The sequence below is a fragment of the Ranitomeya variabilis genome, chromosome 4 (assembly GCF_051348905.1).
Source record: "Ranitomeya variabilis isolate aRanVar5 chromosome 4, aRanVar5.hap1, whole genome shotgun sequence".
In the NCBI taxonomy this organism is placed as follows: domain Eukaryota; kingdom Metazoa; phylum Chordata; class Amphibia; order Anura; family Dendrobatidae; genus Ranitomeya; species Ranitomeya variabilis.
In genome coordinates, this window is record NC_135235.1 from 202,180,223 (window position 1) to 202,194,818 (window position 14,596).

General features: G+C 40.7%; 1 protein-coding gene across 1 annotated transcript in view; it reads right to left on the bottom strand.

Moving 5' to 3' along the window:
* LOC143770229 (uncharacterized) overlaps nt 1–14,596 on the bottom strand; it is a 263,961-nt gene that overhangs the window by 209,913 nt on the left and 39,452 nt on the right. The window contains exons 12-16 of the mRNA XM_077259650.1: nt 14,289–14,462; nt 11,599–11,763; nt 10,307–10,492; nt 9,799–9,984; nt 6,065–6,250 (exon numbers count right to left, since the gene is read on the bottom strand). Of these exons, the coding sequence (XP_077115765.1) occupies nt 6,065–6,250; nt 9,799–9,984; nt 10,307–10,492; nt 11,599–11,763; nt 14,289–14,462 (897 nt within the window). The remainder of the gene's footprint in view (nt 1–6,064; nt 6,251–9,798; nt 9,985–10,306; nt 10,493–11,598; nt 11,764–14,288; nt 14,463–14,596) is intronic.

Below are 14,596 nucleotides of genomic sequence, written 5' to 3' on the forward strand. Positions count from 1 at the left end.
CGGCATGAAAGGCACAAACTAAATCGGCCGCATGAACATCAGAGGCGACCACCCAGGAATTATCCTCCTGACCATAGCCCTTCCACTTGACCAGGTACTGAAGCCTCCGCCTGGAGAGGCGAGAATCCAAGATCTTCTCCACCACGTACTCCAACTCGCCCTCAACCAACACCGGAGCAGGAGGCTCAGCAGAAGGAACTACAGGCACAATGTACCGCCGCAACAAGGACCTATGAAATACATTGTGAATAGCAAACGACACAGGAAGATCCAGACGAAAAGATACAGGATTAAGGATTTCCAATATCTTGTAAGGCCCAATAAAACGAGGTTTAAATTTGGGAGAGGAGACCTTCATAGGAACAAAGCGGGAAGAAAGCCATACCAAATCCCCAACGCGTAGTCGGGGACCCACACCGCGGCGACGGTTGGCAAAGCGCTGAGCCTTCTCCTGTGACAACTTCAAGTTGTCCACCACATGATTCCAGATCTGCTGCAACCTATCCACCACAGAATCCACCCCAGGACAGTCAGAAGGCTCCACATGACCCGAAGAAAAGCGAGGATGGAAACCAGAGTTGCAGAAAAAAGGTGAAACCAAGGTGGCGGAACTAGCCCGATTATTAAGGGCAAACTCAGCCAACGGCAAGAATGTCACCCAATCGTCCTGATCAGCAGAGACAAAACACCTCAAATAAGCCTCCAAAGTCTGATTGGTTCGCTCCGTCTGTCCATTAGTCTGAGGATGGAAAGCAGACGAAAACGACAAATCAATGCCCATCCTACTACAAAAGGATCGCCAGAACCTGGAAACGAACTGGGATCCTCTGTCAGACACAATATTCTCAGGGATGCCGTGCAAACGAACCACGTTCTGGAAAAACACAGGAACCAGATCGGAAGAGGAAGGCAGCTTAGGCAAGGGAACCAAATGGACCATCTTGGAGAAGCGATCACATATCACCCAGATAACGGACATGCCCTGAGATAGCGGAAGATCAGAAATGAAATCCATGGAGATATGTGTCCAAGGTCTCTTCGGGACAGGCAAGGGCAAGAGCAAACCGCTGGCACGAGAACAGCAAGGCTTAGCTCGAGCACAAGTCCCACAGGACTGCACAAATGACCGCACATCCCTTGACAAGGAAGGCCACCAAAAGGACCTGGCCACCAGATCTCTGGTGCCAAAAATTCCCGGGTGACCTGCCAACACCGAGGAATGAACCTCGGAAATGACTCTGCTGGTCCACTTATCCGGAACAAACAGTCTGTCAGGTGGACAAGACTCAGGCCTATCAGCCTGAAATCTCTGCAACACACGTCGCAGATCCGGAGAAATAGCTGACAAGATAACTCCATCTTTAAGAATACCAACAGGATCAGCGACTGCAGGAGCATCAGGCACAAAGCTCCTAGAAAGAGCATCGGCCTTCACATTCTTTGAACCTGGTAAATACGAGACAACAAAATCAAAGCGGGAGAAAAACAATGACCAGCGGGCCTGTCTCGGATTAAGGCGTTTAGCAGACTCGAGATACATCAGATTTTTGTGATCAGTCAAGACCACCACACGATGCTTAGCACCCTCGAGCCAATGACGCCACTCCTCAAATGCCCATTTCATGGCCAACAACTCCCGATTGCCCACATCATAATTTCGCTCGGCAGGCGAAAACTTCCTAGAGAAAAAGGCACAAGGTTTCATAACAGAGCAACCAGGGCCTCTCTGCGACAAAACGGCCCCTGCCCCAATCTCCGAAGCATCCACCTCAACCTGAAAGGGAAGTGAGACGTCAGGCTGGCACAAAACAGGCGCCGAAGTAAACCGGCGTTTCAACTCCTGGAAAGCCTCCACGGCAGCAGGAGCCCAGTTAGCTACATCGGAGCCCTTCTTGGTCATATCCGTCAAAGGTTTCACAATGCTAGAAAAATTAGCGATAAAACGACGGTAGAAGTTAGCGAAGCCCAAGAACTTCTGAAGACTCTTAACTGACGAGGGCTGAGTCCAATCAAGAATAGCTCGGACCTTGACTGGGTCCATCTCCACAGCAGAAGGGGAAAAAATGAACCCCAAAAAGGGAACCTTCTGCACACCAAAGAGACACTTTGAGCCCTTGACAAACAAAGAATTTTCACGCAAAATTTTAAAGACCAACCTGACCTGCTCCACATGCGAATCCCAATTATCAGAAAAAACCAAAATATCATCCAGATAAACAATCAAAAATTTATCCAGATACTTCCAGAAAATGTCATGCATAAAGGACTGAAAAACTGAAGGCGCATTGGAGAGCCCAAAAGGCATCACCAAGTACTCAAAATGACCTTCGGGCGTATTGAATGCGGTTTTCCATTCATCACCTTGCTTAATGCGCACAAGGTTGTACGCACCACGAAGGTCTATCTTGGTGAACCACTTGGCACCCTTAATCCGGGCAAACAAGTCAGACAACAGCGGTAAAGGATACTGAAATTTGACAGTGATCTTATTTAAAAGCCTATAATCAATACAAGGTCTCAAAGATCCGTCCTTTTTTGCCACAAAAAAAAATCCCGCACCAAGAGGGGAAGAAGACGGACGAATATGTCCCTTCTCCAGAGACTCCTTGATATATGAACGCATAGCGGTATGTTCAGGTACCGACAGATTAAACAGTCTTCCCTTAGGAAATTTACTGCCTGGGATCAAATCTATAGCACAGTCACAGTCCCTATGAGGAGGCAGTGCACTGGACTCAGACTCACTGAAGACATCCTGATAATCAGACAAATACTCCGGAACTTCCGAAGGCGTAGAAGAAGCAATAGACACAGGCAGGGAATCCCCATGAATACCACGACAGCCCCAACTTGAGACTGACATAGCCTTCCAGTCCAGGACTGGATTATGGGTCTGTAACCATGGCAGCCCTAAAACAACCAAATCATGCATTTTATGTAAAACCAGGAAACGTATCACCTCGCGGTGTTCAGGAGTCATGCACATGGTAACCTGTGTCCAATACTGCGGTTTATTTGCTGCCAATGGTGTAGCATCAATACCCCTAAGAGGAATAGGATTTTCTAATGGTTCAAGAGTAAAACCACAGCGCTTAGCAAATGAGAGATCCATGAGACTCAGGGCAGCACCTGAATCTACAAACGCCATGACAGGATAAGATGACAGTGAGCAAATCAAAGTTACAGACAGAATAAATTTAGGTTGCAAATTACCAACGGTGACAGGACTAACAACCTTAGCTATACGTTTAGAGCATGCTGAGATAACATGTGTAGAATCACCACAGTAGTAGCACAAGCCATTCCGGCGTCTATGAATTTTCCGCTCATTTCTAGTCAGGATTCTATCACATTGCATTAAATCAGGTGTCTGTTCAGACAACACCATGAGGGAATTTGCGGTTTTTCTATCACATTGCACCGAATTAGGTGTCTGTTCAGACAACACCATGAGGGAATTTGCGGTTTTGCGCTCCCGCAACCGCCGGTCAATTTGAATAGCCAGTGCCATAGTATCATTCAGACCTGTGGGAATGGGAAAACCCACCATAACATTCTTAATGGCTTCAGAAAGGCCATTTCTAAAATTAGCGGCCAGTGCACACTCGTTCCAATGTGTCAGCACGGACCATTTCCGAAATTTTTGGCAATACACTTCAGCCTCGTCCTGCCCCTGAGACATAGCCAGCAAGGCCTTTTCTGCCTGAATCTCAAGATTGGGTTCCTCATAAAGTAAACCGAGCGCCAGAAAAAACGCATCAAGATCAGCCAATGCCGGATCTCCTGGCGCCAGCGAAAAAGCCCAATCCTGAGGGTCGCTCCGTAAGAACGAAATAACAATTTTTACTTGCTGAGCAGAATCTCCAGATGAACAGGGTCTCAGGGACAAAAACAATTTACAATTATTCACGAAATTCCTAAACTTAAACCTGTCTCCGGAAAACAGTTCAGGAATCGGTATTTTAGGTTCTGACCTAGGATTTCTGATAACATAGTCTTGTATGCCCTGCACACGAGTAGCCAGCTGGTCCACACTTGTAATCAAGGTCTGGACATTCATGTCTGCAGCAAGCATAGCCACTCTGAGGTAAAGGGGAAGAAGAAAAAAAAAACTCAGAATCTTCTTTCTTATAATCCCTCTTCTGCAATGCATTAAACATTTAATACTGGCCTGGCAAACTGTTATGACCCCAATGGCGAGGGTCTCAGAGGAACGTGGAAGTCTGCAGAATACAAAAATCCAGCTCATAGGGCAGTGGTAACTGGGTTGACCATATATCTACTCCTAACGCCAACACTAGAAGTAGCCGGGGATCATTCCTACGTTGATTCTAGATGACACGCGCCAGCCGGAGAATCTAGCTACCCCTAGTAGAGGAAAACAAAGACCTTTCTTGCCTCCAGAGAAGGGGACCCCAAAGCTGGATAGAAGCCCCCCACAAATAATGACGGTGAGGTAAGAGGAAATGACAAACACAGAAATGAACCAGGTTTAGCACAGAGAGGCCCGCTTACTGATAGCAGAATAAAGAAAGGTAACTTATATGGTCAACAAAAACCCTATCAAAATCCACACTGGAAATTCAAGAACCCCCGAACCGTCTAACGGTCCGGGGGGAGAACACCAGCCCCCTAGAGCTTCCAGCAAAGGTCAGGATATAGATTTGGAACAAGCTGGACAAAAATACAAAACCAAAACAAATAGCAAAAAGCAAAAGGCAGACTTAGCTGATATAACTGGAACCAGGATCAGTAGACAAGAGCACAGCAGACTAGCTCTGATAACTACGTTGCCAGGCATTGAACTGAAGGTCCAGGGAGCTTATATAGCAACACCCCTAACTAACGACCCAGGTGCGGATAAAAGGAATGACAGAAAAACCAGAGTCAAAAAACTAGTAACCACTAGAGGGAGCAAAAAGCAAATTCACAACAGTGCCTCACTAGCACCGCCAAATTCAATTTTTCCACCTTGTTGACCAAATGCGCCCCCAAGATGTAGATCGGGAAGTTGGATTTTCCCTCCTTCCAAGTCAATTATTTCCGTTTAAATGAAGGAACAATCATGTAACTGGTATTATAAAATAATTCCTCTATAAATTAATTTTTCTTTACCACCGCAAAACTAATTTCAACTCATTGAATCAATTTTTAAAATATTTATACCTATCACCTCAGCAATTAATTTAACAATAGTGACTATTTATATTGCATTTTTTCAACACTAAGGAGGCTTCATCAGAGATTCATCTCAAGAAGCAATGACTTTTTCTTAGCAAGGCCGTGTGTCATTATATGTTTCACATAGAGTTTCCCGCCTTCCATATTGAGCTCAATTTAGTTTTCAAGTCCACCACTAATTCCATGGTTTCCATGAATTTCAAAAGGCTTTGTCTCTCCACCATTAAAAAAAAATTGTATATATTTTTAATTTTTTCATTTATAAAAACATTTTTTTACTTTTAACTGTATTTTTTACTCTCTTTGGGAAACTTAAACCAGCAATTATCTGATCGCTTGTGCTGTATATAGCAATGCATCACTGGTGCTATGTATAGCTAAAATCACAGTCTCCTATGAACACCAGCTACTGCCTAATTTTCGTAGGAGATCAGTCATAGCAAGCACGATGCGTGATAAGAGATTGACAGCTGCATTTATCATGTTAACAATGGCGCTCTGTATACGCCTGCTAGAGGCAGATGATGGCTGAATAATTCAACCACCATCTGCTGGGAAAGATGCCATCTCAGCTTGCAAGCCCGTGTCAAAGTCAAAGACCCTACATATGAAGCATCATGTTTTTTTCCACAGTTTTCCCCAAACTTAATTTTTTCAGTTTGGTGACCAATTACGCCTCCCATATTTCGGTTGGACTGATATATTTTGTTTCCTTTCTGGCAATATTATCTATTTAAACAATGAAATTAAGCAGTTATCTGCTAGTATAAACTATATCCCAATTGTTTATTTTCCCTTCACTATGGCACAAATTATCTAGGCTTCATTCTAATCGTTAAAATTTCTAACATATAAATGCCCACCACCTCAACATCTCACTTACGTTTTCCCCCTTCCCCATTAATATTGCTTGATATATCAAGTCTACCATTAATTTGCTGATTTCCATTTATTCCAAAAGCTTGTGCCCCACCAGCACTGCCAACTGCAATTTTTCCACCTTGTTGACCAACTATGCCCCCCACAGTTAGGTTTGGTAGTTGTAGGTTTCCACCTTCCAGGGTAATTTCTGTTTATATAAGGAAACAAAACATTTCATTCAAAATTCCTTAATTCTCCTTTTTAATAATGATAAAAAATACCCGTGACCTCGTCAGCACAGAAAGGCTATTATATACATACAAAAGCATACACTGGACAATACTAAGTTTTTCTTTTTTTACTTCAGATAATTTTCTAAATTTACCTTTAATTTCATACTTTTTGCTACCCACCATCACCAATTTTTCCCAGTTATTTTACCAACTAAGCCCTAATCATTGCTAGTTACAATGATCTACGTACATATTTTGCCTTTCCCGTCAAATTCTTCCATTTTGAGATGGACAGATGTTCACATTTCCACAAAACAAACAAAAGAATGGCAAAAAATGTTTTTTCTAACTATATGACATTGTAAAAAAAATTCAAACTATCCCACCACCTTTCAGGTTTATCTACATACCGTAAAGTCCATATATATTTGGACAGAGACAAAATGTTTCTAATTTTAGTGATAGACATTACAACAATGAATTTTAAACAAAACAATTCAGATGCAGTTGAAGTTCAGACTTTCGGCTTTCATTTGAGGGTATCCACATTAAAATTGGATGAAGGGTTTAGGAGTTTCAGCTCCTTAACATGTGCCACCCTGTTTTCCAAAAGTAATTGGACAGATTCAAGAATTTTAAATACAATGTTCATTTTTAGTACTTGGTTGAAAACCCTTTGTTGCCAATGACTGCCTGAAGTCTTGAACTCATGGACATCACCAGACGCTGTGTTTCCTCCTTTTTGATGCTCTGCCAGGCCTTCACTGCGGTGGTTTTCAGTTGCTGTTTGTTTGTGGGCCTTTCTGTCTGAAGTTTAGTCTTTAACAAGTGAAATGCATGCTCAATTGGGTTGTGATCAGGTGACTGACTTGGCCATTCAAGAATATTCCACTTCTTTGCTTTAATAAACTCCTGGGTTGCTTTGGCTTTATGTTTTGGGTCATTGTCCATCTGTAGTATGAAAGGACGACCAATCAGGTTGGCTGCATTTGGTTGGATCTGAGCACACAGTATGGCTCTGAATACCTCAGAATTCATGCGGCTGCTTCTGTCCTGTGTCACATCATCAATAAACACTAGTAACCCCGTGCCACTGGCAGCCATGCATGCCCAAGCCATCACACTGCCTCTGCCGTTTTTTACAGATGATGTGGTATGATTTGGATCATGAGCTGTACCATGCCTTTGCCATACTTTTCTCTTTCCATCATTCTGGTAGAGGTTGATCTTGGTTTCATCTGTCCAAAGAATGTTTTTCCAGAACTGTGCTGGCTTTTTAGCTGTTTTTTAGCAAAGTCCTGTCTAGCCTTTTTATTCTTGATGCTTATGAGTGGCTTGCACTGTGCAGTGAACCCTCTGTATTTACTTTCATGCAGTCTTTTCTTTATGGTAGATTTGGATATTGATTCGCCGACCTCCTGGAGAGTGTTGTTCACTTGGTTGGCTGACCTCCTGGAGAGTGTTGTTCACTTGGTTGGCTGACCTCCTGGAGAGTGTTGTTCACTTGGTTGGCTGTTGTGAAGGGGTTTGTCTCCACCATGGAGATTATTCTGCGACCATCCACCACTGTTGTCTTCCGTGGGCGCCCAGGTCTTTTTGCATTGATGAGTTCACTAGTGCTTTCTTTCTTTCTCAGGATGTACCAAACTGTAGATTTTGCCACTCCTAATATTGTAGCAATTTCTCGGATGGGTTTTTTCTGTTTTCGCAGCTTAAGGATGGCTTGTTTCACCTGTATGGAGAGCTCCTTTGACAGCATGTTTACTTCACAGCAAAACATTCCAAATGCAAGTACCACACCTCAAATCAACTCCAGGCCTTTTATCTGCTTAATTGAGAATGACATAATGAAGGGATTGCCCACACCTGTCCATGAAACAGCCTTGGAGTCAATTGTCCAATTACTTTGAGTCCCTTTAAAAACAGGGTGGCACATGTTAAGGAGCTGAAACTCCTAAACCCTTTATCCAATTTTAATGTGGATACCCTCAAATGAAAGCTGAAAGTCTAAACTTCAACTGCATCTGAATTGTTTTGTTTAAACTTCATTGTGGTAATGTCTATAACCAAAATTAGAAAAATGTTGTCTCTGTCCAAATATATATGGACTTAACTGTATGTTTATAATGTGACAACTTCCTGATTAATCCCATTTATGCTAAATCCACCATTAATTTCATGTTTTCCATTAATTCCAAAAAAATTTGCCTCCCTAGCACCGCCAAATTCAATTTTTCCACCTTGCTGACCAAATGCGCCCCCCAGATGTAGATCGGGAACTTGGATTTTCCCTCCTTTCAAGTCAATTATCTCTGGTTAAATGAAGGAACAAATCATGTAACTTGTATTATAAACTAGTTAATCTATAAAGTACTTTTTCTTTACCACTGCAAAAACAAATTTCAATTAATTGAGTTAATTTTTAAAATATTTACACCTATCACCTCATCAATTAATTTAACAATAGTAATTATTTATATTGTATTTTTGCCAAGACTAAGGGGGCTTCAGCAGAGCTTCATCTCAATTGGCATTGACTTTTTCTTAGCAAGGCTGTTTGTCATTACATGTCTCACATAGTTTCCCTCCTTCCTTATTGCGCGCAATTGATATTTCAAGTCCACCATTAATTCAATGGCTGCCATGAATTTCAAAAGTCTTTGTCTCTCCACACTTACCAAACTTAATCTTTCCCTTTTGATGACCAAGGAAGGACACGCTCCTAGATTTAGTTTGAGGAGTTGTATTTTGCCTTCTGTCAAATCAATTGTTTCTGTTTAACCCTTTGAGGACCAAGGAACATATTTGCCCAATAGTTCTAAACTAAAACTTTTCTTTCAATTGCTTTATTTTTAATATAGCAAAAGGGGGTGATTAGTTGCTTACATATTTTGTTTATTCTCATGTATAAAAACTTTTTTTTTTCACATCTTAAAGAATTTTTTACACCCTTTTGGAAACTTAATCCTGAAATTATTTGATTGCATGTGCTGTGTACAGCAATATATCACTAGTTCAAAAATCACTGTCTCCTATGCAAGCAAGCTACAGACTAACTTTCTCAGGAGATCCATCACAGCAAGCACAACGCGTGATAAGAGATTGACAGCTGCATTTATTATGTTAACAATGGAGCTCTTTACACGGCTGTTAGAGGTAGATGATGGCTGAATAATTCAACCATCATTTGGCAGCAATGATGAGAACTCAGCTTACAAGCCCATGTCAAAGTCAGAGACCCTACATATGAAGTATCATGTGTTTGCTTAAACAGTTTTCCGAAACACAATTTTTTCAGTTTGGTGACCAATTGCGCCTCCCGTATTTCAGTTGGACTGTTGCATTTTGTCTCCTTTCTGGCAATATTTTCTATTCAAACAATGAAATTAAGCAGTTATCTGCTATTATAAAATATATCCTAATTGTGTATTTTCCTTTCACTGTGGCAAAAATTAACTAGGCTTCATTCTAATTGCTACAATTTCTAGCATATAAATGCCCACCACCTCAACACCTCACTTACGTTTTCCTCCTGCCCCATTAATATTGCTTGATATATCAAGTCCACCATTAATTTGTTGATTTCCATTTATTCCAAAAGCTTGTGCCCCACCAGCACCACCAAATGTAATTTTTCCACCTTGTTGACCAAGTATGCCCCCCACACTTAGGTTTGGTAGTTGTAGGTTTCCACCTCCCAGGTTAATTTCTGTTTATATAAGGAAATAAAACATTTAATTGAAAACTCCTTAATTCTCCTTTTTAATTATAATAAATAATACCCTTCACCTCGACAGCACAGAAAGGCTATTATATAAATACCATAGTAAACATTTGGGAAATGCTAAGTTTTTCTTCTTCCCTTTATTTACTTCAGATAATATTCCAAATTTGAAATTAAGCAGTTATCTGCTATTATAAAATATATCTCAATTGCTTTTTTTCTCTTCACTATGGCAAAAATTAACTAAGCTGCAATTTCACTACAATTTCCAGCATATAAATTCCCACCACCTCAACATTTCACTTACGTTTTCCTCCTTCCCCATTAATATTGCTTGATATATCAAGTCCACCATTAATTTCCTGGCTTCCATTTATTCCAATACCCTGTGCCTCCCCAACACCACCAAATTCAATGCTTCCACCTTGTTGACCAAGTATGCCCCCCACAGTTAGGTTTGGTAGTTGTAGGTTTCCACCTTCCAGGTTAATTTCTGTTCATCAAAAGAAATAAAACATTTAATTGAAAACTCCTTAATTCTCCTTTTTAAAGGGCACCTGTCACCCCCAAAATGGCTGGTGAGGTAAGCTCACCGGCATCAGGGGCTTATCTACAGCATTCTGTAATGCTGTAGATAAGCCGCCGATGTTACCTGAAAGAGGAGAAAAAGACGTTAGATTATACTCACCCAGGGGCGGCCCCGCTCTGGTCCGCGTCCGATGGGTGTCTCCGGTCCGCTCCGGCGCCTCCCATCTTCGTTCCATGACGTCCTCTTCGGGTCTTCGCGCCGCGGCTCCGGCGCAGGCGTACTTTGTCTGCCCTATTGAGGGCAGAGCAAAGTACTGCATTGCGCAGGCGCCGGGCCTCTCTGACCTTTCCGGCGCCTGCGCACTGCAGTACTTTGCTCTGCCCTCAACAGGGCAGACAAAGTACGCCTGCGCCGGAGCCGCGGCGTAAAGACCCGAAGAGGACGCCATGGAATGAAGATGGGAGGCGCCGGAGCGGACCGGAGACACCCATCGGACGCGGACCAGAGCGGGACCGCCCCTGGGTGAGTATAATCTAACGTCTTTTTCTCCTCTTTCAGGTAACATCGGCGGCTTATCTACAGCATTACAGAATGCTGTAGATAAGCCCCTGATGCCGGTGAGCTTACCTCACCAGCCATTTTGGGGGTGACAGGTTCCCTTTAATTATAATAAATAATACCCTTCACCTCGACAGCACAGACAGGCTATTATATAAAAACCATAGTATACATTTGGGAAATGCTAAGTTTTTCTTCTTCCCTTTATTTACTTCAGCTATTATTCCAAATTTTACCTTTAATTTTTTTCTACCCACCATCACCAATCTATACCAGTTATTTTTTCCAACTAAGCTCCAATCATTGCTAGTTACAATAATCTATGTACATTTTTTGCCTTTCCTATCAATTCCTTCCAATTTGAGAAGGACAGATTTTCACATTTCCATAAAATGAACAATAGAATGGCAAAAAATGTTTTCTCTTACTATATGTCATTGTAAAAAAAAAAAGGAAAAATATCCCACCACCTGTCAGGTTTATCTACATATGTTCATAATGTGATAACTTACTGCCTCCTCCTTCCTGATTTATCCCATTAATGCTAAATCCACCATTAATTTCATTTTTTCCATTAATTCCAAAAGAAAATTCAATTTTTCCACCTTGTTGACCAATTGCACCCCCCAGATGCGGATCGGGACGTTGGATTTTCATTCCTTTCAAGTCAATTATTTCTGTTTAAATGAAGGAACAAATCATGTAACTTGTATTATGAAATAATTCCTCTATAAAGTAATTTTTCTTTACCACTATAGCAACAAATTCCAATTAATTTGATCAGTTTTTAAAACATTTATGCGTATCACCCCAACAACCATTTAATAATATTATTTTTTAGATTCTATTTTCTGCCGAGACTAAGGGGGCTTTTAGCAAATTCATCTCAAGGTTGACTTTTTCTTAGCAAGGCTGTATGTCATCATTACATGTCTCACATAAAGTTTCCCCTCCTTCCTTATTGAGCTCATTTGAGATTTCACGTCCACCATTAATTTCATGGTTTCCATGAATTACTTGTCTCTCCACCAAATCCAAATTGTACCTTTACATTTTGATTATCATGTACAACCCCCCCCAGAATTATTTTAGGGAGTTGTATTTTGCCTCCTTTCAAATCAATTATTTCTCTTTAACCCTTTGAGGACCAAGGAACAAATTTGTCCCATAGTTTTAAACTAAAACTAATTAGATTGAATAAACATATGGATCTTAAAGGGACACTGTCACCTGAATTTGGAGGGAACAATCTTTAGACCTAGGAGCGGGGTTTTCGGGTGTTGATGCACCCTTTCCTTACCCGCCGGCTGCATGCTGGCTGCAATATTGGATTGAAGTTCATTCTCTGTCCTCCGTAGTACATGCCTGCACAAGGCAATCTTGCCTTACGCAGGCGTGTACTACGGAGGACAGAGAATGAACTTCAATCCAATATTGCAGCCAGCATGCAGCCGGCGGGTAAGGAAAGGGTGCATCAAACACCCAAAAACCCCGCCTTTAGGTCTAAAGATTGTTGCCTCCAAATTCAGGTGACAGTGTCCCTTTAAAGGGTCAATCGAAAAAAAAAAAATCATTTAACTTGTATTATTAAGCTCTTTCTCCCTTATAAAAAAAATTGCCCTCACACTTAGCAATATATATGTAATTTATTTTTAATCCTTGAATTTTAGTTTTAATTTTATGCATAGGAAAAAAAACAAAATATAGGCGCTTCCAGTAACCGATGAGGATCCCAATGGAGTGAGATCATTTCCAAGAGAGAGCAGCGAATTGTTTCACTCCAATAATACATGTGGTTTATTCAATAAAAAATGGTTAAAAACACAACGCGTTTCGGCCCTCATCAGATGTATCACCCGTACCACACGTATTGTTGGCGTTAAACACTCTGTTGTGCTCTCTTGGACATTATCTCACTCCATTGGAATCCTCATCGGTTAGTGGAAGCACCTAGAGCTTGCTTTTTCCTACGTTGGAACTCTTCCAAGGAATTATCCCCATCTCACAGTGTTAGCATCAAACCACCACTTAGGCGTTCCATGAGATATATGGTATTTTACAGTTGTGCCTGATTTTAAAACTCTAGCAGGCGAGTAGTATTCCTTCCTCACCTTAACTGCTTTAAAAAAATTGTAATACTATGTTTAAGTAGCCCTTCTTATTTTCCCTTCCATTTTAGGTAATACTTAACAAAACAAGTTAATAATTTAAAATACCCATCACTTTAATCCCTTCCCGTCCCAGCCAATTTCTGCTTTTTCATTTTTGCTTTTTTCCTCCCCTTCTCCCAAAGCCATAACTTTTTAGTTTTTGTCCACATAGCAGTATTAGGTCTTCTTTTTCGTTAGACAAATTTTACCTTTGAATAACATAATCCAGTTTATCATGTGATGCAATGGCAGGAAAAATTCCAAGTGCGTCGAAATTGCAAAAAAAAGTGCAATTCCACAATTGTTTTTGTTTTTTGGGTTCTTTACTTAACTTTTATGAATATGGCGATACCAAATTTATGCATTTTTCATTTTCTTTTAATTTATTTTATTTTTAATGGAGCAAAAAGGGGGTGATTTGCATTTTAATATATTTTTATTTTCTTCACATTAATTAAACCTTTTTTTTTTCACTTTCTACTGTATATTTAACTCCCTTTAAGAAACTTGAACCTGCAGGTATCCATTTGCTTGTGTTAATTACAGCAGTGCATCATTGCTGCCATGTGTAGCTAAAATCACAGTCTCCTGACTTTATTTCACAGGAGAACCGTGATAATAAGCATGGCGCATGTTAAGAGATTTACAGAGTCAGTTAAAATGTTAACAATGAAGGTCTGCCCATGGCTGTTAGAGGCAGATGATGGCAGAATAATTCTACCATCATCTGCTGGAAAAGATGCGGGCTCAGCTTGCGAGACCCTGTATATGATGTATGATGTTTTTGCCTTCCAAGTTTTCCCAAACGCAATTTTTCCAGTTTGGTGACCAATTACGCCACCTATATTAAGGTTGGATTTTGCCTCTTTTTTCATCAATATTATCTATTTAACCATTGAAATTAAGTAATAATCTGCTATTATAAATTATTTTCTAAAAATATAATTTCCCTTTACAAAAATAATTTTCCTATGACAAAAATGAACTAGACTTTATTCTAATCTCTACAATTTCTAGCATATAAATGCCCATCACCTCAACATCTCACTTACGTTTTCCTCCTTTCCTACTAATCCCACTTGATATATTAAGTCCACCATTAATTTGTTGATTTCCAGTGATTCCTAAAGTTACATTGCCAAGTTCAATTGTTCCACCTTGTTGACCAAGTATGCCCCCCACATTCAGGTTGGGTAGTTGTAGGTTTCCACCTTCCAGGTTAATTTCTGTTTATATAAGGAAACAAAACATTTGATCCAAAATTCCTTAATTCTGCTTTTTAATAAATGAATACCCATCACCTCGACAGTATAGAAAGACTTTTATATACGGTACTTTCCATAGTATATATTGGAAAAAT